General features: G+C 47.0%; 1 protein-coding gene across 4 annotated transcripts in view; it reads left to right on the top strand.

The window, feature by feature from the left end:
- Nucleotides 1-23574, top strand: part of LOC117882641 (SLAIN motif-containing protein-like) — a 91332-nt gene that overhangs the window by 28596 nt on the left and 39162 nt on the right. For all 4 annotated transcript variants that reach the window (XM_034781193.1, XM_034781196.1, XM_034781194.1 and 1 more), the window contains one exon: nucleotides 17060-17196. In XM_034781193.1, coding sequence (XP_034637084.1) covers nucleotides 17060-17196 — 137 coding nt within the window. The remainder of the gene's footprint in view (nucleotides 1-17059; nucleotides 17197-23574) is intronic.

Below are 23574 nucleotides of genomic sequence, written 5' to 3'. Positions count from 1 at the left end.
GGCTATGAGGCAGTGTGCCTCAGTTTCCCCCTCACCCAGAAAACCAGGTTTGTTATGGTTTCTCTGCTGTGGTAAGCTTTAAGTCTGTTTACAGGTATTAATTGAACAGTAGCATTATCATATCCATGTGAAAATTCTCATTCCCAAAACATAACATTCATACCAAAATTTTTATTACTGATGGGTGTTTACAAGTATCTTTTTGATACCACACCCTCTGTTCAGTTAGTGTAGTTTGAGGTTAGTTTGTTCATTACCCATGGTGTCCTCTGTAATCAGTCATTAGCTTCTCTTTCCCTCCAGTGTTTTCCTTTGGGTTGGCTCTTAATTTAATCATGTTTCTGGCATTAATACCAACATTTTTATTACTGATGTGCACCGATCCAAGTAGCCAACGCAATCACTGAGCTGCTGCTGTATAAGCTTTATACAGGGTAAAACTGATTTATTTGGGTTTAGACGCCATTGGGAGTTGGGCATCTGAGTGTTAAAGACAGGAACACTTCTGTTAGCTGCTTTCAGGTAAACCTGCAGCTTTGGGGCAAGTAATTCAGATCCTGGGTCTGTGTTAGAGCAGACGGGAGTGTCTGGCTCAGCAAGACAGGGTGCTGGAGTCCTGACCTGGCAGGGAAAGCAGGGATAGAAGTAGTCTTGGCACATCAGGTGGCAGCTCCCAGGGGTTTTCTGTGATCCAACCCGTCACAGGGGTGATTTATTTTCAGCCAAAGGCAAACAGCCAAAGCCCGGGCCCATTCGTTGCAAGGTTTTGTTCTGCAATGATTCCAGACTACTTGCTACTGGCTTGGCATGGTAAATTAATCATTAAACATGTTTGCCTTTAAACCCTGTATTATATTTACAAAGGTACACTCACCAGATGTTCCTTCTCTGGCTTCATGGTCTAGGAGCCAGGGTTGGGAGGGTATTGACTCCAGGGTGATGAACAGTTCCTGGCTGCTGGGGAGAAGGGATTCTCTGCTTGCCTGCTGTGCGCTGTCTTCAACCTCCTCCTCATCTTCAAACTCCTTCTCCCTGTTGCGTGAGACTCCCCCTTGCAGATGTCCACGGACAGTGGTGCAGTAGTGGTAGGGGCCACCCCGAGAATTGCATGCAGCTCATCATAGAACCGGCATGTCTGGGGCTCTGACCCGGAGTGACTGTTTGCATCCTTTGTTTTTTGGTAGGCTTGCCTCAGCTCCTTAACTTTCACGTGGCACTGCTGTGTGTCCCTGTTGTAGCCTCTGTCCATCATGCCCTTGGAGATTTTGGCAAATATATTGGCATTTCGTCTTTTGGAACGGAGTTCTGCCTGCACAGATTCTTCTCCCATACAGCGATCAGATCCAATACCTCCCGTTCGGTCCATGCTAGAGCTCTTTTGTGATTCTAGGACTCCATGGTCACTTCTGCTGATGAGCTCTGCATGGTCACCTGTGCTGATCAGCTCGCCACGCTGGCCAAACAGGAAATGAAATTCAAACGTTCCCGGGGTTTTTCCTGTTTACCTGGCCAGTGCATCTGAGTTGAGAGTGCTGTCCAGAGCGGTCACAATGGAGCACTCCGGGATAGCTCCCGGAAGCCAACACCATTGATTTGCGTCCACACTACCCCAAATTTGACCCAGCAAGGTTGATTTTAGCTCTAAACCACTTGCCAGGGAGGAGTATAGAAATCGATTTTAAGAGCCCTTTAAGTTGACAAAACAGGCTTGGTCGTGTGGATGGGTGCAGGGTTAAATCAACCTAACGCTGCTAAATCCTACCTAAACTCATAGTGTAGACCAGGGCATAGAGATGGAGCTATTATGTCGGTGTAGTAGGGCACTTACATCGCCAGGATCAAGGCTGTAGAGTAGACACTGACATAATTAGGTCAACATAAGCTGTCTTACATCAACCTAACTGTGTAGTCTAGATGAGGCCACAGTAAACATCATACAAGTACCCCCTGATACTTGACAGTAAACATTGGTGCTGCAGCAGAAGTTAAATCTTGTTAAATCAAACTGCAAGTTAGTTTTTTGGTTTATTTTTTAAAAAGGCACGTGTGAGGGTGGAGAATGGGGGTGGGGGGAAAAGAACTCTAAAGTAATTTTGGTTTATTATAAAAATCCATGCTCCCTGACTATAGCTCTTCTATGTAAAGACTACATAGTACTGTGTGTTACTGAATCCCTTTGTTCCTTGCCTTCATACAACTCCCATTTAGGAGACAAGAACAACTCTTTTATCTTTTAACCAAAATCTCTCATTTTAAAACTTGTAGCCAGACTTTCAGAAGTGTTACCAACTGATTTGACAAATTGACTTTACAGAGGGACTGAAGACCCCTCAACTCCCACTGAAGTAAAGTGCCTGAAAAAATTGAGAAACACACTAGTGAACATTTCTGAAAACTTTCTTTACATTTTAGTTTTAGGGATCAAAGATGTAATTGCCAAATTACCTTAATGAATAAATGCCATCGGAGGATTTTTAGGGAAAGGATTCAGAATACTTTTGGGGAGTACTGTGGTGTGATATCTGTCAGAATGAGCAACTAGAGGTGAAAGCATTCTTCTGTGGTTTAGGCCTATTTTATAGTGAAAGTTCCTTAATGTATTCATCAGACATGTGCTTTCACTATTGGCAACTTGGCTATTGCTGTGGGCAGGGGCACTAGAACCAGAGAGGGCATGAGGGTTAGGGCCCCTGCAATGGAAATAGTGTGGGGGCTTCACCACGGCATAAACTTGTGCACATCCAGGAGGAGGGGGCATTGAGGAGAGACTGGGTCCCAGTGGGGCTGGAGTGACCACTATGGGGCCAAGGGAATGGGACCTGGAGGGAGCAGATTGGGAGTCCCAGGATCCTCCTTCCCAACCTGGAACCAGCTGCACCCCCCCACACCCACCTCTTTATATATATATATACACTCTCTCTCTCTGCATTTCCCAGGGAGCTTCTGTTCTGTGGCTATAGAAATTTCTGTTCAATGAGATTTGCAGTAACAAGTTACAAAATGTCTGTTGGCTTCTTCCACTATATAGAATCATAGAAATGTAGCGCTAGAAGGGACCTCAAGAGGTCATCTGTCTATCCCCGTGGGAAGATGTAGAATTAAGTATATCTAGACCAGAAGTGGGCAAACTTTTTCACCTGAGGGCTGCATCGGGTTTCAGAAATTGTATGGAGGGTCAGTTAGGGGAGGTTGTACCTCCCCAAACAGGCAAGAGTGGCCTGGCCCCCGCTCCCTATCTAATCCCCTCCTGCTTCTCGCCCCTGACGGCCCCCTGGGACTCCTGCCCCATCCAACTCCCCCTGTTCCCTGACGACCCCCCCCAGGCCCCTGCCCCATCCAGTCCCCCCACCCCTAACTGCCCCCCGCCACCCCATCCAACCCCCCATCTCCTTCCTGGCTGCCCCCCTGGACTCCTGCTCCATCCAATCACTCTTCCCTGACCGCCCCCGGAACCTCTGCCCCCATTCAACCCCCCTGTTCCCCACCCTCTGATCGCCCCAACCGTCCCCCCGAACTCCCCTCCCTCTATCCAACTCGCCTGCCCCCTTAGCGTGCTGCCTGGAGCGTTGGTGGCGCTGCTGCACCATGACAGGCAGCCACGCCGCCCAGCTGAAGCCAGTCGCGCAACATAGAGCACTGGGTCAGGCCGGGCTCTGCAGCTGCGCTGCCCCAGGAGCTCGCCACTCAGAGAATTGCGCCGGTGGCACAATGAGCTGAGGCTGTGGGGGAGGGGGAACAACATGGGAGGGGCTGGGGGCTAGCCTCCCGGGCCAAGAGCTCAGGGGCCAGGGAGAATGGTCCCGTGGGCTGGATGTGGCCCGTGGGCCGTAGTTTGCCCACCTCTGATCTAGACCATCCCTGACAGGTGTTTGTCTAATCTATTCTTAAAAACATCCAATGAAGGATTCCACAACCAGGGCGTCGTGGCTCTTGCTGTCAGAGCAGTCTGTGGAGTCCCAGTCCCTCATGCAGGACTTGCCTTTTGATGGGAAGGCCCTGTTTGCGGATCAGACAGACACGTGTCTGCACGAGATGAAAGACTCCCGCACCATCCTGCAAACTCTGGGCCTATATGTCCCACCAGCTAAGGACAAACCCAGGCCACAAACCTCGGTTCCTCCAGCTAGAGGCAGATATGAGCCCCCGCCTAAGAGGCCAAGGAAACAAAGACGCAGGTCCCAGCGCCAGTCCCGCTTGGCCCCGCGGCCCGGGCCCGCCAAGGGCAAGAAGCAGAGGAAGAGGCGCTTTTGACTCTTTGAGGGGGGCCACCGGGCCTGTTGCCAGGGAAGCCCCCTAGTTAATAGTTTGTGTTCTGCAACCGTTTATCTGCCTTCAGAGTGCAATGGTCCCGTATAACGTCGGACTAGTGGGTCCTCAGCACCATTTCCAAGGGCTACATGTTGCAGTTCACTTCACTCCCACTCCACCCCCCCCCCCCAAACCCTGGAGGCCCCTGGGGACCCAGAGCACTCCCTCCTTCTAGACCAGGAGGTAGCGCATCTCGTTGACCTGGGCGTGGTGGAGAGGGTACTAGTAGAATTCCAGGGCAAGGGGTTTTACTCCCGGTATTTCCTGATCCCGAAGGCGAAAGGCAGACTCCAGCCCATCCTGGACCTGCGGAATCTCAACAGGTTTATGGTCTGTTACAAGTTCCGCATGGTATCCCTGACCTCCATCATTCCCTCCCTGGACCCGGGGGATTGGTTCGCGTCCTTGGACGTCCAGGATGCGTATTTCCATATCCATATTTTCAAGGGTCACAGGCGCTTCCTCCACTTCCTGGTAGGGCGGGACCACTACCAGTTCACGGTCCTTCCTTTTGGCCTCTCCACGGCCCCCAGGGTTTTTACCAAATGCATGGCGGTAGTGGCAGCCCACCTCAGGAGGCACAAGCTGCAAATTTTCCCCTACCTGGACGACTGGCTGCTCAAGGGCAAGTCTTGGTCCCAGGTGCAGGCCCAGCTGAAATTCCTGCTGGCCACTTGCGAGAGTCTAGGCCTAGTGGTAAACGAGGACAAGTCTAAGTTAGTGCCGGTTCAGCGCATACACTTCATAGGAGCGCTATTAGACTCGGTGATGGCCACGGCCTCTCTGCCCCGGGACAGGTTCGAGGCGCTCAGAAGTCTCAGAGCTTCACTTACAGCTTTCCCTGTGACGATGGCAAGGGTGTGCCTTCAAATCTTAGGCCACGTGGCAGCATGCACCTCTGTGGTGCGACCTGCCAGGTTCAGAATGAGGCCCCTCCAACTCTGTCTGGCCTCCCAGTATTCCCAGGCCAGGGACAGCCTGGACAAGGTTGTCACGTTACCTCCCAGTGTAGTGGCCGACCTGCAGTGGTGGTCCCTCCTGAGCAACATGTTACAAGGGATCCCCTTCTGAGAGACCCCTCCTTCACTAGATCTGGTGTCGGACGCTTTGGACATGGGGTGGGGAGCTTCCAAACCCAGGGCAGATGGTCGACCTTGGAATTGTCCCTGCACATAAATGTCAGGGAGCTCAGGGCGGTGCGCCTGGGGTGCATAGCCTTCAGCCCCCACCTCCGGGGGAAGATGGTCAGAGTCCTCACGGATAATACAGCCACAATGTATTTCATCAACAGGCAAGGGGGCACGCGCTCCGTGGCCTTGTGCCAGGAAGCCCTCGACCTATGGGAATTTTGTATAGCCCATGATATCTCTCCGAGGGCTTTTCACCTACCCGGCACGCACAATACGCGAGCCCATCACCTCAGCAGGATTTTCTCCCGCCAGTACGAATGGTCACTCCATGGGGAGGTCGCCCGACAATTCTTCTGAGAGTGGGGAGCTCCCCAGGTAGATCTCTTTGTTATCGCCCAGAATCGCCTCTGCCCTCAGTTCTGCTCCTGGGCAGGGGCAAAAAGGGGGGCGATTTCGGACTCATTCCTCCTCCGGTGGTCAGGCCAACTGTTCTATGCTTTTCCACTGTTTCCACTGATAGGATCCTGCAGAAAGTAAAGGCAGATGGGTCGAGAGTTATTCTCATGGTCCCGGATTGGCCCCGCCAGCGTTGGTACGGGACCCTTCTGCAACTGTTAGCGACCCCCCAGCGGAGGCTGCCACTCCGCCCAGATCTCCTCTCCCAGGAGAGGGGATGCCTTCTTCATTCTAACCTGGCCACGCTTCACTTGACAGCGTGGTTGTTCCGTGGTTGAACAAGGAGGAGTGAAGGTGTTCGGAGGAGGTCAGAAGGATTCTGCTGGAGAGCAGGAAGCCGTCTACATGGCGGACCTACTTAGCCAAATGGTTTAGGTTCTCTAGGTGGGCGGGAGAGCGGGGCGCCTCCCTATCATCCGCACCCCTCCAGCTTATTCTAGATTACCTCCTGTCCCTTAGGACCCAAGGTCTAGTTCTGGCCTCAGTCAGGGTACATTTAGCAACCCTTTCACCTCTCACAGGGTCACTTGTTTTTTTCCCATGAGGTGACCTCCAGTTTTTTAAGAGGACTAGACGTGCATTCCCGTATGCCAGGGTCCGGTCCTGCAATGGGATCTGTACTTTAGTGCTATCTCGCCTCATGGGTCCTCCCTTTGAACCCCTGGGCATGTGTTCCTGGTCCCACCTGTCATGGAAAGTGGCATTCTTGGTGGCTATCACCTCAGCCCATCGTGTCTTGGAGCTTAGGGCCTTGACCTCGGAACCCCCGTATACGGTCTTCCATAGAGGCAAAGTCCAACTTTGCCCACACCCTGCGTTTCTCCCGAAGGTGATCTCCTCCTTCCATATGGATCAGGACATTTTCCTACCAGTACTCTGTCCTAAGCCCCATTCCTCCAATGAGGAACGCCGCCTACACACGCTAGATGTACGTAGAGCGCTGGCCTTTTACCTGGACCGAACCAAGCCATTCAGGAGATCCTCGCAACTGTTCGTTGCGTCGGCCGAGTGTATGAGGGGGCAACCAGTTTCCACCCAGCGCCTTTCCCGCTGGATCACCTCGTGCATATGCACGTGTTACGACTTGGCAGGGGTTCCCCCGCCACCTATCGTAAAGGTGCATTCTACGAGAGCTGAAGCCTTGTCGGCTGCCTATGTAACCCACATCCCTATCCAGGACATATGTAAGGCTGCCACATGGTCCTCTGTCCACACTTTTTCCTCGCACTATGCGATCGTTTCCCAAGCACCGTATGACGCCGGGTTTGGTAGGGCGGTACTCCGTCCCGCTAACCTTTAAACTCCTATCCACCTCCATCAGATATAGCTTGGAGTCACCTACTGTGGAATACACAGGAGCAGTCACTCAAAGAAGAAAGGACAGTTACCTGTGTTAGGATATAGATATTCAAGCCTGTCTGGCCTATACTTTAAGAATTTAGGTGTATTCTTATCACTTAGTTAGTTATAGAGATAGAATCAAAATCATTGTCTTTCTTTTATATCTGTCTCTCTCACTGTGACAGTTTGAGACCTGGTTTAGTCAAATTGAAATAAGGCAACCTGGGGCTGTTAGGAAGGTGATCTGACTTCTTGCCTCCAGACAAAGGGAAAAGCCTAGAATATGTTTTAAAAAAAAAAAAAAAAATTTAGTTTGATAGTTTTCTGTCTGGTAAGAACTCACTTATCAATAGACACAGCTGGAAAACCCTTATGTCTGTGTAGATGTAGTTGTAAAATTCTCACTTCTGTATCGTTTTGTATGTTTATTTGCGTGGTCTCTGTCTGGTTCTGTAATTGTCTGCTGTATAATTAATTTTGCTGGGTGTAAACTAATTAAGGTGGTGGAATATAATTGGTTAGCTAATCATGTTACAATATGTTAGGATTGGTTAGGTAAATTTTAATAGAATGATTGGTTAAGATATAGCTAAAAATATTACATATAAATTAGGGGCAAACAGGAAGTAAGTTGGGATTCGAAAATAAGGAAAAAGGAACTTGGATTTAAGCTGGCTGGAAGTTCACCCCAGTGAACATCGAATTGTTTGCACCTTCGGACTTTGGGTATTGTTGCTCTCTGTTCATGCGAGAAGGACCAGGGAAGTGTGAGAGTGAAGGAATAAGCTCTCTAACAACCTTTTCCGCAACTGGCGTTCTTCGAGATGTGTTGCTCCTGTCTATTCCACTCCCCGCCCTCCTTCCCCTCTGTCGGAGTTGTCTGGCAAGAAGGAACTGAGGGTGGGGGGAGTGCGCAGCTCCCCTTATAGCGCGATATAGAGGCACCACCCCAGGGGTCTCACCGGTGCTCCCCCACTATGGGTACTGCTAAAGGAAAAACTTCCGGCACCGGTGCATGTGGCGAGCACGCACACCTATTGTGGAATAGACAGGAGCAACACATCTCGAAGAACGCCAGTTACGGAACAGGTAACTGTCCTTTATCTTACAAGTGGAGACCCAGTGTTGACAAGACCAATTCAGTCAGGATGGATGTGGTCCACTCCCAATAATTGATGAGGAGGTGTCAATACCAAGAGAGGGAAAATTGCTTTTGTAGTGAGCCAGCCCCTCCCAATCTATATTCAAGCCCAAATTAATGGTGATAAGTTTGCAAATGAATTGTAGCTCTGCAGTTTCTCTTTGAAGTCTGTTTTTCAGTTTTTGTTGTTGAAGGGTCTTAGGGCTTGGCTGTAGACAATGGATTGTGTGATGTGTCCTGTATGGAATCTGGAGGTATGTAGGTAAATATAGCGGTCAGTAGGTTTCCGCTGTAGGGAGGTGTTTATGTGACCGTCACTTATTTACACTGTAGTGTCCAGGAAGTGGATCTCTTGTGTGGACTGGTCCAGGCTGAGGTTGATGGTGGGGTGGAAATTGTTGAAATCCAGGTGGAATCCTTCAAGGGCCTCCTTCCCATGGATCCATATGATGAAGATGTCATCAGTGTAGCACAAGTAGAGGAGGGGCGCTAGGGGACAAGAGCTGAGGAAGCATTGTTCTAAGTCAGCCATAAAAATGTTGGCATACTGTGGCGCCATGCGGATACCCATAGCAGTGCCGCTGATTTGAAGGTATAAGTTGTCCCCAAATCTGAAATGGTTGTGGGTGAGGACAAAGTCACAAAGTTCAGCCACCAGGTGTGCCGTAGCCTCATCAGGGATACTGTTCCTGACTACTTGTAGTCCATCCTCGTGTGGAATATAGGTGTAAAGAGCTTCTACATGCATGGTGGCAAGGATGGTATTTTCAGGAAGATCACCAATGCATTGTAGTTTCATCAGGGAGTCGGTGGTGTCTCGAAGATAGCTAGGAGTGCTGGTAGTGTAGGGTTTGAGGAGAGAGTCTAAATAGCCAGATAATCCTGCTGTAAGAGTGCCAGTGGCTGAGATGATGGGGGTGTCCAGGATTTCCAGGTTTATGGATCTTGGGTAGCAGATAGAATACCCCTGGTCGGGCTCTAGGGGTGTGTCTGTGATTTCTTCCTGTGCTATAGCAGGGAGTACTCCTCAGTGGGATTGGAGGACAGTGACCTGTAGAATGTGGTGTTGGAGAGTTTCCTGGCAGTCTCCTGTTCGTAATCTGACCTGTTCATGATGACTACAGCACCTCCTTTGTCAGCCCCTTTTGATTATGTCAGAGTTGTTTCTGAGGCTGTGGATGGCATTGCACTCTGTACGGCTGAGGTTATGGGGCAAGTGATGCTGTTTGTTCACAATTTCAGCCTATACACGTCTGCGGAAGCAGCCTATGTAGAAGGCAAGTCTGTCATTTCGACTGTAAGGAGGAGTCCATGCAGAATTCTTCTTCTTGTAGTGTTGGTAGGAGGGTTCCTGTGGGTAAGTGCACTGTTCAGTGATGCGTTGAAAATATTCCTTGAGTCGGAGACGGTGAAAGTAGGCTTCCAGATCACCGCAGAACTGCATCATGTGCGTGCGGGGGGAGGGGGTGAGGGGCAGAAAGCGGGTCCCCGAGATAGGACAGACTCTTCTGTGGGGCTAAGTGCATTGTTGGATAGTAAAAGTAACCATCCTTCAACAAAAAAACTTCAAAAAAACAGACTTCAAAGAGAAACTGCAGAGCTATAATACATTTGCAAATGTAACACCATTAATTTGGGCTTGAATAGGGACGGGGAGTGGTGGCTCACTACAAAAGCAATTTTCCCTCTCTTGGTATTGACACCTCCTCATCAATTATTGGGAGTGGACCACATCCACCCTGACTGTATTGGCCTTGTCAACACTGGTTCTCCACTTGTAAGGTAACTCCCCTCTCCTCATGTGCCAGTATATTTATGCCTGTATCTGTAATTTTCACTCCATGCATCTGAAGAAGTGGTGTGTTTTTGTTTTGTTTTTTTACCCATGAAAGCTTATGCCCAAATAAATCTTTAATGTGCCACCGGACTCCTCATTGTTTTTGTGGATACAGACTAACACGGCTACCCCTCCGATACTTGGCTCCCTAGGTAACAGATTCCAGTGCTTAACCACCCTCCTAGTGAAATAGTTTTTCCTAATATCCAACTTAGACCTCCTCCACTGCAACTTGAGACCATTGCTCCTTATTCTGTCATCTGCCACCACAGAGAACAGTCTAGCTCCATCCTCTTTGGAACTCCCCTTCAGGTGAAGGCTGCTATCAAATCCCCGTTCACTGTTCTCTTCTGCAGACTAACTAAGCCCAGTTCCCTCAGCCTCTCCATGTAAGTCGTATGCCCCAGCCCCCTAATCATTTTCATTGCCGCTGGACTCTTTCCAGTTTGTCCACATCCTTCCCGTAGTGGGGGCCCCAAAACTTGACACAGTAGTCCAGATGTGGCCTCACCAGTGCCGAATCTAGGGAACCGATTATTCCCCTCTATCAGCTGGCAATGCTCCTACTAATGCAGCCCAATATGCCGTTAGCCTTCTTGGCAACCAGGGCACATTGTTGACTCAAATCCAGCTTCTCGTCCACTGTAATCCCCATGTCCTTTTCTGCAGAACTGCTGCTTAGCGAGTCAGTCCCCAGTCTGTAGTGGTGCCTGGGATTCTTCCGTCCTAAGTGCAGCTTTCTATCCACCTTATAGTCCATTCATCCAATTCATACTTTTTTAACTTGCTGACAAGAATACTATGGTAGACCATATCAAAAGTTTTGCTTAAGTCATGGTATATCACGTCCACCGCGTTCCCCATATCCGCAAAGCCAGTTCTTATCATAGAAGGCAGTCAAGTTGATTAGGCATGACTTGCCCTTGGTGACTCCATATTGACTGTTCTTGATCAACTTCCTCTCCTCCAAGTGCTTCAAAATGCATTTCTTGAGGATATGCTCCATGATTTTTCCAGTGACTGAGATGAGGCTGACCGGTCTGTAGTTCCCCGGGTTCTCCTTCTTCCCTTTTTTAAAGATGAGCATTATATTTGCCTTTTTCCAATAGCCTGGGACTTCCCCCGATTGCCATGGGTTTTCAAAGATAATGGCCAATGGCTCTGCAATCACATCAGCCAATTCCCTCTGCACCCTCAGATGCATTAGTTCCGGCCCTATTGACTTGTGCATGTCCAGCTTCTCTACATAGTCCTTAACCTGTTCTTTCACCATTGAGGGCTGCTCACCTCCTCCCCATCCTGTGCTGCCCAGTGCAGCTGTCTGGGAGCTGACCTTGTCTGTGAAGACCGAGGCAAAAAAAGCATTGAGTACTTCAGCTTTTTCCACATCATCTGTCACTAGGTTGCCTCCCCCATTCAATAAGGGTCCTACACTTTCCTGACCACATTCTTGTTGCTAACATATTTGTGGAAACCCTTCTTGTTACCCTTCGCAACCCTTGCTAGCTACAACTCCAATTGTGCTTTGGCCTTCCTGATAACACCCCTGCATGCCCGAGCAATATTTTTATACTCCTCCCTAGTCATCTGTCCAAGTTTCCACTTCTTGTAAGCTTCCTTTTTGTGTTTAAGCTCACCGAAGATTTCTCTGTTAAGCCAAGCTGGTCGCCTGCCATATTTGCTATTCTTTCTGCACATTGGAATGGTTTGTTTCTGCACCCTCAATAAGGCTTCTTTAAAATACAGCCAGCTCTCCTGGACTCCTTTACCCTTCATATTAGCCTCCCAGGGAATCCTGCCCATCAGTTTCCAGAGGGAGTCAGTCTGCTTTTCTGAAGTCCAGGGTCTGTATTCTGCTGCTCTCCTTTCTTCCTTTTGTCAGGATCCAGAACTCGACCATGTCATGGTCACTGCTGCCCAGGTTGCCACCCACTTCTATTTCCCCTACCAATTCTTCCCTGTTTGTGAGCAGTAGGTCAAGAGGAGCATTGCCCTTAGTTGGTTCCTCCAGCACTTGCACCAGAAAGTTGTCCTCAACACTCTCCAAAAATTTCCTGGATTGTCTGTGCACTGCTGTATTGGTCTCCCAGCAGAGGTCAGGGTGATTGAAGTCCCCCATGAGAACCAGGGCCTATGATTTGGAAACATCTGTTAGTTGTCCGAAGAAAGCCTCATCTATCTCATCCTTCTGATCCGATGGTCTATAGCAGATGCCCACTACGACATCATCCTTGTGGCTCTCACCTCTAAACTTAACCCAAAGACTCTCAACAGGTTTTTCTCCAGTTTCATATTGGAGCTCTGAGCAATCATACTGCTCTCTTACATACAGTTCAACTCTTCCACCTTTTCTCCCCCACCAGTCCTTCCTAAACAGTTTATACCCAGACATGACAGTGCTCCAGTCATATGAGTTACTCCACCAAGTCTCTGTTATTCCAATCACATCATAGTTCCTTGATTGTGCCAGGACTTCCAATTTTTCCTGCTTGTTTCCCAGGCTTCTTGCATTTGTGTACAGGCACCTAAGATAACTAGCCGATTGCCCTACTTTCTTAGTATGAATCGGGAGGCTTCCCCTGTTGCACCCTCCTCCTTGTGTTTTCCCCACGGGTATCCCACTTCCCCACTTACTTCAGGGCTTAGGTCTCCATCCCCCCAGCAAATCTAGATTAAAGCCCTCCTTACTAGGTTAGCAATGTCTAACCCAGTGAGACATTTCATTTAATATCTAACCTAAATCTCCCTTGCTGCATACTAAGCGGATTAGTACTTATCCTGCCCTTGGTGGACAGAGAGCAGTTGATCACCAGCCTGTTTATATAAATACACAGGGGAACTTGCACTAGAAGTGTAGGCCTAAACCATAGACTGCTTTCACCTCTAATTGCGCATTCTGATACTGATTTCTCACCACGCTACTCCCATAAAATATTCTGAATCCTTTCTCAAACAATCCTCCAATGGCAAGTTATTCATTTAAGATACTTTTAGGATACAGAATTTCTGGGTCTCTTGTGTATAAACAGCAATAAAAGTTACTACTTAGTTCTGGGAAAAGGGCTTTTGTCATCTTTTCCACTTCTCTCTGAAGGCCCCTGAATACCTGGTTGAGATACCCTGTGATGCTTACTCTACAATAAAGACTAACATTTATTTGGGCGTAAGCTTTTGTGGCTAAAAAAACCCACTTCTTCAGATGCATGGAATGAAATTTACAGAGACAGGCATAAATATACTGGCCTTGTCAACACTGATTCTCCCTTCTCTTCATGTGCCTATATTTATGTCTATATCTGTAATTTTCACTCCATGCATCTGAAGTGGGGTTTTTTACTCACAAAAGTTTATGCCCAAATAAATCTGTTAGTCTTTAAGGTGCCACCGGATTCCTCATTGTTTTTGTGGATACAGACTAACATGGGTACCCTGCTGATACTTTACTCTACAATGGATGTGTGGAGATTCACCCATGGTAGAGTTACATTAGAACTCTTAGTTATTCTTAGTTACATCCTCACTGAATTTTCAGAAGTAATGATAAAAAGAGTGTGTGGTTGCAGGGAGTCTTAAGTATCCTGAAGACTCTTCCCTTCAACGGATACTAGTGTTGGCAATCAACATAGGCACCACATCTTGTGGTACGATCAGAGTATTTATTAAATTTGTAAAGATTTGAATATTTCAGGCAAAATATTATATTTACTAGCTTCCAAAAATAGTGCATCAACAGCACAGCATAGCAGGAAAATAGAAGTTTATATAAAAAAACTTTCCAGTTTTAAATAATTAAATATAAAATATGTGTACTGTATGAGGAAGCATGTCATAAAGTCTTTTTCCTTTTTAAAAATGATTTATAAGTATTGTTTCTGAGACACCTTAGCTCTCGTTCAGTAGAGTTACAGAGAAGTAAATAGGCTATAGATATATAAAGGCGAGTGTATTTCCACTCCATATTAAACATTTACAAAACTTTTAAAATGTCCTTAACTTGTAATTGTATAATAATGTTGGCTTTTTTGTGAGGTTTTCTGGACAGAAGGGAAATGTTAATCAAGTTTATAATTTTAAAATATCTACAGATTTTCTTACATTTCCAGGACCTATTTATGGCTTAAACCCTCCATATCCATCTTTAATTTCCGAAAGAAAATACTGTGAGTCCCCTTTCAAACTAATTCCAGTATGCTCTGACCTTTCCTGATAAAGATGCACTTGATCATAAAATACAATTGGAATGCTACTTTACCTCTTGATCAGTTGTAAATAAAGTCTCGAAACTAAATCTACCAGGGTTAATCCTGTGTTAACGCACCATTTTGTACATACAATTGACAAAATCCTAGATATTCTTCTTCGAGTGCTTGCTCATATTGATTCCAGTTAGGTATGTGCACGTCGTGTGCACAATCATCGGAAGATTTTTACCCTAGCAACACTCGCTGGGTCGGCTGAGGTGCCCCTTGGAGTGGCGCCCTTATGGCGCCGGATATGTGCCCCTGCCAACCCAGCGTCCCCTCAGTTCCTTCTTGCCAGAGTCTAAATGAATGCACACCAGATCAGGCACTAATTTCTCCATATGTCAAATTTTCTTCATCCATTGGGTAATTATAAATCCATGGTACACCCACACCTTGAATATTGCGTGCAGATGTGGTCGCCCCTTCTCAAAAAAGATATATTGGAATTGGAAAAGGTTCAGAAAAGGGCAACAAAAATTATTAGGGGTATAGAACGGCTTCCATATGAGGAGAAATTAATAAGACTGGGACTTTTCAGCTTGGAAAAGAGGCGACTAAGTGGAGATATGATAGAGGTCTATAAAATCATGTATAGAGAAAATAAATAAAGAAATGTTATTTACTCCTTCTCATAATAAAAGAACAAGGGGCCACCAAATGAAATTAATAGGTAGCAGGTTTAAAACAAACACAAGAAAGTATTTTTTCACGCAATGCACTGTCAATCTCTGGAACTTCTTGTCAGATGCTGTTGTGAAGGCCAATACTATAACAGGGTTCAAAAGGGAGCTAGATAGATTCATGGAAGATGGGTCCATCAATGGGCAGGAATGGTGTCCCTAGCCTCTGTTTGCCAGAATCTGGGATTGGGTGACAGGGCATGGATCACTTGATGATAACCTGTCTGTTCATTCTCTTTTGGGTACCTGCCATTGGCCACTGCCAGAGGACAGGATACTGGGCTTGATGGACCTTTGATCTGACCCAGTATGGCTGTTCTTATGTAATATGGACTCCAAGATGAAATGTTCTAACCAAACATAGGCTGTTAATATAAAGAGGATATATGTACCTAATTTTGCATGATTTATTCGTGCAATAAATGTTATAACTTTTGGATCCAGAGTCTGGAATTTTACTATTTCCTGGACCTTGATACTCCATGTTTGCCTATAAGTATAGTCAGTCCATTTTTCTGTCATGACAGATTAGAAAGATGCATCAAAATCATCACTCTCAGATTCTTTTAACCAGTTAATAAGTGTGGAAAATATGGAGGAGGAGAAAGGGTACTCAAACCTGGAAACCTCTGTTTGTCTTATTTATATTCTGGTAGAACCCACAGTCTCCAATACTGCAGTTCCCTGTATGCAGGGTCTGCAGTGTATTTGACTGGCTCTCAGTTGAAGTTCTCAGGGCTGATTCCCCACTCTGGCACTTTGAGTGCAGAAGGTGGGGGCCTGCAGAGATTCTAAAAAATTAATATTGGCCGCTCCAGGCTGGTATTAAACTCCCAAGGTCACAGCTTCTCTCTGACCTTGGATGGGTAGATGCTGCCACTACCAAGTGCAAAAAAACCCTTTTGACCCAGGAAGGCGCACTTGGGAATTCCTCCCTTTGGGGTACCCTCAAGCCCTTTCACGCTGCTTCTGGGGAAGAGCTGAGAAAGAAAAACAAAAGAAATCAGCTGTTGCCACCAGCTAATTAAACAACATATGCACAAACCTCTTAGGACACAAACTCAAATCCTGTTCTGAAAAAAAGGTAAATTTTATTAAGAACAGAAAGAAAGAAAATACATCTGGAACTTAGGTTATTGCTCGATTTAAAAAGAGCAAATATAATAATTAAGGATCAAGAATGGTTTTCTTAAGGTCCAGCTTAATGATTACAAGCAAAACAAAAGCATTTGGGGATTAGCACAGAGGAGTCCACAAGCCAATAAGGAAAAAAAAAGATAAACCTATTTGTGTCTTCCTAGACATTCCCTGATCTACTTACATATCTGGGGGTTTCAAATAAGAAGTCTCTAGGTATGATCTGATGGTTTTTCATAACTGGCTTAAAGCTTCCTACAGCATAGTTCAGCCCTGTTCCTGCTCTGTGTCTCCTCTCTCTGGAGAACAACAACAGACAGACAAAAGGGGAGTCTTGTTTCAATTTTTAAAAGTTCTAACCTTCCAATTGGCTCTTTTGACCAGGTGCCCACTCACTTCCTTTTACCTATGCATGCAGTCAGACTTTTTAACCCTTTACAGGTAAAGCAAATAGAGAATAGCTACCAAGAGGGATTTTGTAGCTAACTGGCTGGCTGGGTGTCCATAAAAGGGAGCTACCCCTCCCCCCTTCATTTATCACAGAGGTAGACTAAATTAATGTAGACATAAATGTAGTTCTGTTTAGGCCTTATAGGGGGATCAAAGATGGTAACACAATAATCTTGTTTAGATGGCTTTCTTCCTTTTCTTTCCAGTGTCTTTTAAAAAAACAAATATGATGATGTAAGTACTTTAAGAAAACATATTCTACTACAACAGTATGAAAGGAGGGTTTGAATTAATAAACATTTACCCAATATACCTTTTCAATTCCTTTGTTTAAGGCTGTATGTCTCTCCAAGAAAATCCACTGCAGATCAGAAAACAGAGTCTCCTTTAAAATGGTGTCGACAGGTGTTGGATAACCCAAGTGCTGAGACAGAAGTAGCCTGCCGAACCCTTATAAATAGACTTGACCAAGGTATGTACACTAAATATATCTTAAATACTTAGATATATCTTGCATTATTACTGAAGTAATAGTTGAACTAGAAATAAAATATAGTATATTACAGACTTGAAGTAAATATAGAGCACATCTATCTATCTATATATAGATATATATAGATATTCAGGAGCACTTCTAAAGTATGTTTGTCATTATATAAAACTGTGCTTTCTTAAGAAAGATACCTGTAAACCAAATAATGGAATCGGAAGTGAGATATGTTATTGCAAATTGGATATAGATTAAAAGCAATAGATCAAGCAAACTTAGCTTTGACTCTGATAATTAGAACTTTCTGCAATCATTTTGCTAAGCTAAAATGGGTTAACACTAATACAGGCACTTCTGACCTAGGGCAAAAGAGATAATCTTGCAGATTTCTATCTTTACCTGACTTTTTACGCAAATTTCACATTAGATGTATAAATCTGAGAATGACTTATTGTTTTCAGACTATCGTATTTACAAAAGATGTAATTTGATCCTTTTTTTTTAATTGAAGACAAAACTTTAAACATTGGTATTAAAAATATGTAATCAGAGTAAAGCATGTGTGGAAAACAAAACTCTTCCGTAGTTTCTCTCCCTGCAAAAAAATGTTTAGTAATTTTGTTAATCTTCCTCTTCCTGTAGTGATTCTCCCATGCATTATTTCTAGTTGTGGTTAAACATGGTTAGTGCTAAAAACTTAGTCGTGCTGCATGAAAACTTTTGATCTTCTATCTTTGGTGATGTGCCTGGCTTCTAGGAAAAATTCAAATTTTTCCCTAATATTATTACCCTAATATATTCCATGGTGACCATTTCACCTTCAGTAGTGCAGCAAAGGTTTTTACTTCCGTGCTTTAACTGGCAGTTTATAGTTAATTGGCTCAGGAAGGAACTGAAGCACAAAACGTTATGGAACATTCTCTTTGAGTGGTCACATGTTGCCTTCTGAACCAGTATCTCAGAGTTTGTTTTTTTTAATGCAGTTTGGGAAGGAACTGACCATTCAGTGTTGTGAACATCCTTTTTAAAGGAGTTTTGAAATAATAGATGTACAGTTGACTTCACGGTAACATTGATAACTTTATACTTGTGTATTTCCTAGGGATGTACAATATTAAATGGTAACTGGTTAGTATTGGTCTTACCGTTAACCCCCCCAACCGTTAACCCCCTACGCACAGGTCTCGAACCAGTTTTCCAGCCCAGGGCCGCGCTGGCCAGCTGGCCTCAGCAGCCCCAGCCCGCGCTGTGGGCTTTGTGAGGGGCGGCCAGCTGGGCAGGGGGAGTGCATTTAGGCCAGAGGGGCGGGCAGGGGCTGCAGGTCCCGTGGGGAGGTAAATTAGTCCCAGGCCTCCCCCTGTGCCACTGGAAGGGGTTTGGCTGCGGAGGCAGATGGCATGCTGGTCAGGGAAGGGAAGCTGCTGCTGCTGCTGGGATGCCATGGAGCGTCTGCAGAGGCTGCATCGGGACAAACTAGGTACCTGGGAACCCTCTCCCTTTAATTGGTTAACTGGTTAAACTATATAATTTTAATAGTTTAAACAGTTCTCTTTTTAAACAATATTTACATCCCTAGTATTTCCACATTATGTCAGTTAATATTGAATATGCTGGTAGGGCCCTCATCCATCATTCCCCTGACCTCTTTACTCCACAATCCTGGGACCACAAAGTAATGTTGATAATCTAGAGTTAACTTGAGTCACTTTTATATTCGTTCTAATCCTCAGTGTCGTGTGTGTGTGTGTGATCTGTTTTTCCACTCTTCTCCCATAATTGCTGCTATGATTGCTGCACTCAAAAAGATTGCGAGCTCCCGCTGGAGCATCTTTAGTGACTAGTTGTTAGGGGACAGGAAAGTGTGATTCATGTTACATCATCTCTGATGTCTGGCCTGACTAATGAGTAAGGCTACGATTTCGTTGCGGAAGTCACGGAATCCATGACTTCCAGCAACCTCCGTGACTTCAGCGGTGGGGAGCTGCAGGGCCCCTGCGGGCCTCTGGAGGCCCTTGCAGCTCCCAGTCACCGTGGGTGGCAGGGGAACCCCCGAGCTGCTCCCTTTCAGGTGGTGTGGGTGTTGCCGGTCCAGAGGGCCTGAGGGGGGCAACAGGGTTCGTTGCCCGGTGTGCATCGCACCAATAGACACACCAGGGTGGAGAAGCAAATCAAATTTATTCAAGAGCTCTGAATAGGCACTAGGAGACCAGTATGTCTCAAATCAAACGCAGCAAATACAAGCAAGTTTTCCATTTTATATTCCAAGCTGTTTGTGTACAAGCCTTTGTTCTGTCCTCCCTTACCCCTCCCTCGGTTACAGCAGGCATTACATTGTGGTGTATTAGAAAAGTTCTCTTCGACCTTGCAAGCTCTACGTAGCAGGCCTTTCCCTCCTCCTTTCCCCTCGTTATCACTAAAAGTTCTGCTTTTGTGAGCAAAACTGCAGCTGTCTGCTAAAAAGCTGACCATTACATAGTCTGCTTTTAGGCTGTCAGCATGTAGGTAGGTTAAGGTTCACAAGATGGAGTTACTGTGGCTCACTTAGACCCAGAGCAGGGGGGTTTCATCGGCACTTATGGCCTTCCATCCCCCCCCAAGTTACCTGGTAGCTATGCCTAGTGACGTCAACAATTCCCTCCTTTGAGAACACTCAACAAACCTTTGGCAGAGTTTTCTCATACTCTAAAGACAAAATGCGATTAAGCTCCATGCAATTGGGATCATCAATGAGAGGGTATAAAGGAACTTCTGGGGAATGGGAGGTACAAATCTTATGTATGAGCACTTTACAGCAAGCGAGCAAAAGAAAAAGAACAAAACATATCACAACACCTGTGAGCAAGAGGCGAACAATGCCTCCCCCTAGTCCCTCTAGACCAGGTAACCAACCCCAAAGGGAATCAAAAATAGTGGGTTCTCCTTCCTGGGCCTTCCACTGGTTCAAGGCCTGTTTGGCTGACAAGATGTGCTTGTTAATATCCTGTGAAAACTCTGGGACATAGGTACAACATTCTTCTCCAATAAGGGCACAGACCCCGCCCCGTGAGGCTAACACATAATCTAGGGCCTGGCGGTTTAAGAGTGACACTATTGTGGGAATTCCTAGAGCCATTGTGTAGGCCATAAGGAGCTTCCGCAGTACAGTTGGATCGCAAACTTACATTGTCAGAGGTGCTGCTACTGGTAACCATCCACCTTTGACAAAAGTCTGACCAATTTTGGGGAACTACTCTCCAGGGCAATCCAGCCGAATGGTGGGGAGTCTGGGCACATATCCAACAGTGGGAGAGATTGAACTCACGGGCAAAGGCAATTTTCAGGGCCTCATAGGTATTGGTAGCCATATCTGCAGGGATGGCTCCCCATCCTGCATGCGATGTGGGTGAAACAGTAGGTAACAGAAGGATTGCTTCTGTGACAAAAAGGAATGTTGTGAGAGACCCTAAACCTGAACCCATTTTGTAATTACAACAACCCAAATGCCCAGAAGATAAGAATTATTGACACCAAACAAATCAAAAAATAAAAGGACCAGGACCATAGGCTAGGTCTGGCCCTAGATAGAACCAATGCTCAGGGTTTTCGCGGGGAGTGCGCTGTGGCTGTTCAAAGAGATCACCAGGCATTCCCAGTGACCCTTACTGTCTTTTGAATAACAGCTTAAGTCCCAAATTGTCGCTGGCAGTCTTTTCTGCAGGCTGGACAGTCCACTGTTCAGGAGTGGGTACTGCTTTCAGCTGAGAGTGATTAATCCAGTTCTTGTGTCCTTCGACCTTTGCTGCCATGTGGGAGACCAGCAGGACGGTGTGGGTCCCTTCCACTTCTCTTGGGGTATGTCTACACTACGAAATTAGTTCGAATTTATAGAAGCCGGTTTTATAGAAATCGGTTGTATACAGCCGATTGTGTGTGTCCCCACATAAAATGCTCTAAGTGCTCTAGTCGGCGGACCACGTCCACAGTACCGAGGCTAGCGTCGACTTCCGGAGCATTGTACTATGGGTAGCTATCCCACAGCTATCCCACAGTTCCCGCAGTCTCTGCCGCTCATTGGAATTCTGGGTTGAGATCCCAATGCCCGGATGATGCAAAACAGTGTCGCGGGAGGTTCTGGGTACATGTCGTCAGGCCCCTCCCCCTCCGTCACAGCAACGGCAGACAATAGATTTGCGCCTTTTTACCTGGGTTACCTGTGCAGACAACATACTACGGCAAGCATGGAGCCCGCTCAGCTCAGCTGAGCTCACCGTCACCATATGTCCTCTGGGTGCCGGCAGACATGGGACTGCATTGCTACACAGCAGCAGCTGCTAACTGCCTTTTGGCGGTAGACGGTGTAGCATGACTAGTAGCCGTGGGGCTGGCAGCTGTAGGGCTGCATTGCACCAGCCCCTTGCCCTTTGGTAGAAGATGGTATATTACGACTGGTAACCGTCGTCATCATACTGCAGTGGCTGTCAATCATGGGCACCTGGGCAGACATGCCACTGTCTCGATGATGATGGCTATCAGTCGTAGTATACTATTTTCTGCCAATTGCCCAGTATTGTCTGCTAAGCCGAGGGCGAGGCCGAGGGCGATCTGGGTGCTGGCAGATGTGGGGCTGGCAGACGTGGGGCTACATTGCTACACAGCAGCAGCCCCTTGCCTTTTGGTAGAAGATGGTATATTACGATTGGTAACCGTCGTCATCATACTGCAGAGGCTATCAGTCATGCTGCACCGTCGTCTGCCAGCTTAAGATGTAAAAAATAGATTTGTTCTGTATTCATTTGCTTCCCCTTCCTCCGTGAAATCAACGGCCTGCTAAGCCCAGGGTTTTAAGTTTAATCTTTGGGGGGACCATTCTGTGTGACAGTTGTTTGTGTTTCTCCCTGATGCACAGCCACCTTTCTTGATTTTAATTCCCTGTACCTGTACCTGTTCGCCATGTCGTCACTCGGCCCTCCCTCCTTCTCCTGGTCCGTCAGATACTAGTTTCGCGCCTTTTTTCTGACCAGGCGCCATAGCTAGCACTGGGATCATGGAGCCCGCTCAGATCACCGCGGCAATTATGAGTACTGTGAACACCACGCGCATTGTCCTGGAGTATATGCAGAGCCAGGACATGCCAAGGCGAAACCCGGACCAGCCGAGGAGGCGATTGCAGCGCGGCGAAGAGAGTGATGAGGAAATTGACATGGACATAGACCTCTCACAAGGCACAGGCCCCAGCAATGTGGAAATCATGGTGTCACTGGGGCAGGTTCATGCCGTGGAACGCCGATTCTGGGCCTGGGAAACAAGCACAGACTGGTGGGACCGCATCGTGCTGCAGGTGTGGGACGATTCCCAGTGGCTGCGAAACTTTCGCATGCGTAAGGCCACTTTCATGGAACTTTGTGACTTGCTTTCCCCTGCCCTGAAACGCCAGGATACCAAGATGAGAGCAGCCCTCACAGTTGAGAAGCGAGTGGCGATAGCCCTGTGGAAGCTTGCAACGCCAGACAGCTACCGGTCAGTCGGGAATCAATTTGGAGTGGGCAAATCTACGGTCGGGGCTGCTGTGATCCAATTTGCCAGGGCAATGAAAGACCTGGTGATATCAAGGGTAGTGACTCTGGGAAACGTGCAGGCAATAGTGGATGGTTTTGCTGAAATGGGATTCCCAAACTGTGGCGGGGCCATAGACGGAACCCATATCCCTATCTTGTCACCGGAGCACCAAGCCACCGACTACGTAAACCGCAAGGGGTACTTTTCAATGCTGCTGCAAGCCCTGGTGGATCACAAGGGACGTTTCACCAACATCAACGTGGGATGGCCGGGAAAGGTACATGATGCTCGCGTCTTCAGGAACTCTGGTCTGTTTCGAAAGCTGGAGGAAGGGACTTTCTTCCTGGACCAGAAAGTAACCGTTGGGGATGTTGAAATGCCTATCGTGATCCTTGGGGACCCAGCCTACCCCTTAATGCCATGGCTCATGAAGCCGTACACAGGCAGCCTGGACAGTAGTCAGGACCTGCTCAACTACAGGCTGAGCAAGTGCCGAATGGTGGTGGAATGTGCACTTGGATGTTTAAAAGCGCGCTGGCGCAGCTTACTGACTCGCTCAGACCTCAGCGAAAAGAATATCCCCATTGTTATTGCTGCTTGCTGTGCGCTCCACAATATCTGTGAGAGTAAGGGGGAGACCTTTATGGCGGGGTGGGAGGTTGAGGCAACTCGCCTGGCCACTGATTACGCGCAGCCAGACACCAGGGCGGTTAGAGGAGCACAGCAGGGCGTGGTGCGCATCAGAGAAGCTTTGAAAACAAGTTTTGTGACTGGCCAGGCTACTGTGTGAAACTTCTGTTTGTTTCTCCTTGATGAACCCTCCAA

The sequence above is a fragment of the Trachemys scripta genome, chromosome 9 (assembly GCF_013100865.1).
Source record: "Trachemys scripta elegans isolate TJP31775 chromosome 9, CAS_Tse_1.0, whole genome shotgun sequence".
Lineage (NCBI taxonomy): Eukaryota > Metazoa > Chordata > Testudines > Emydidae > Trachemys > Trachemys scripta.
Note: the sequence above shows the minus strand (reverse complement) of the source record. Positions and strands in the feature narration are given on the sequence as shown.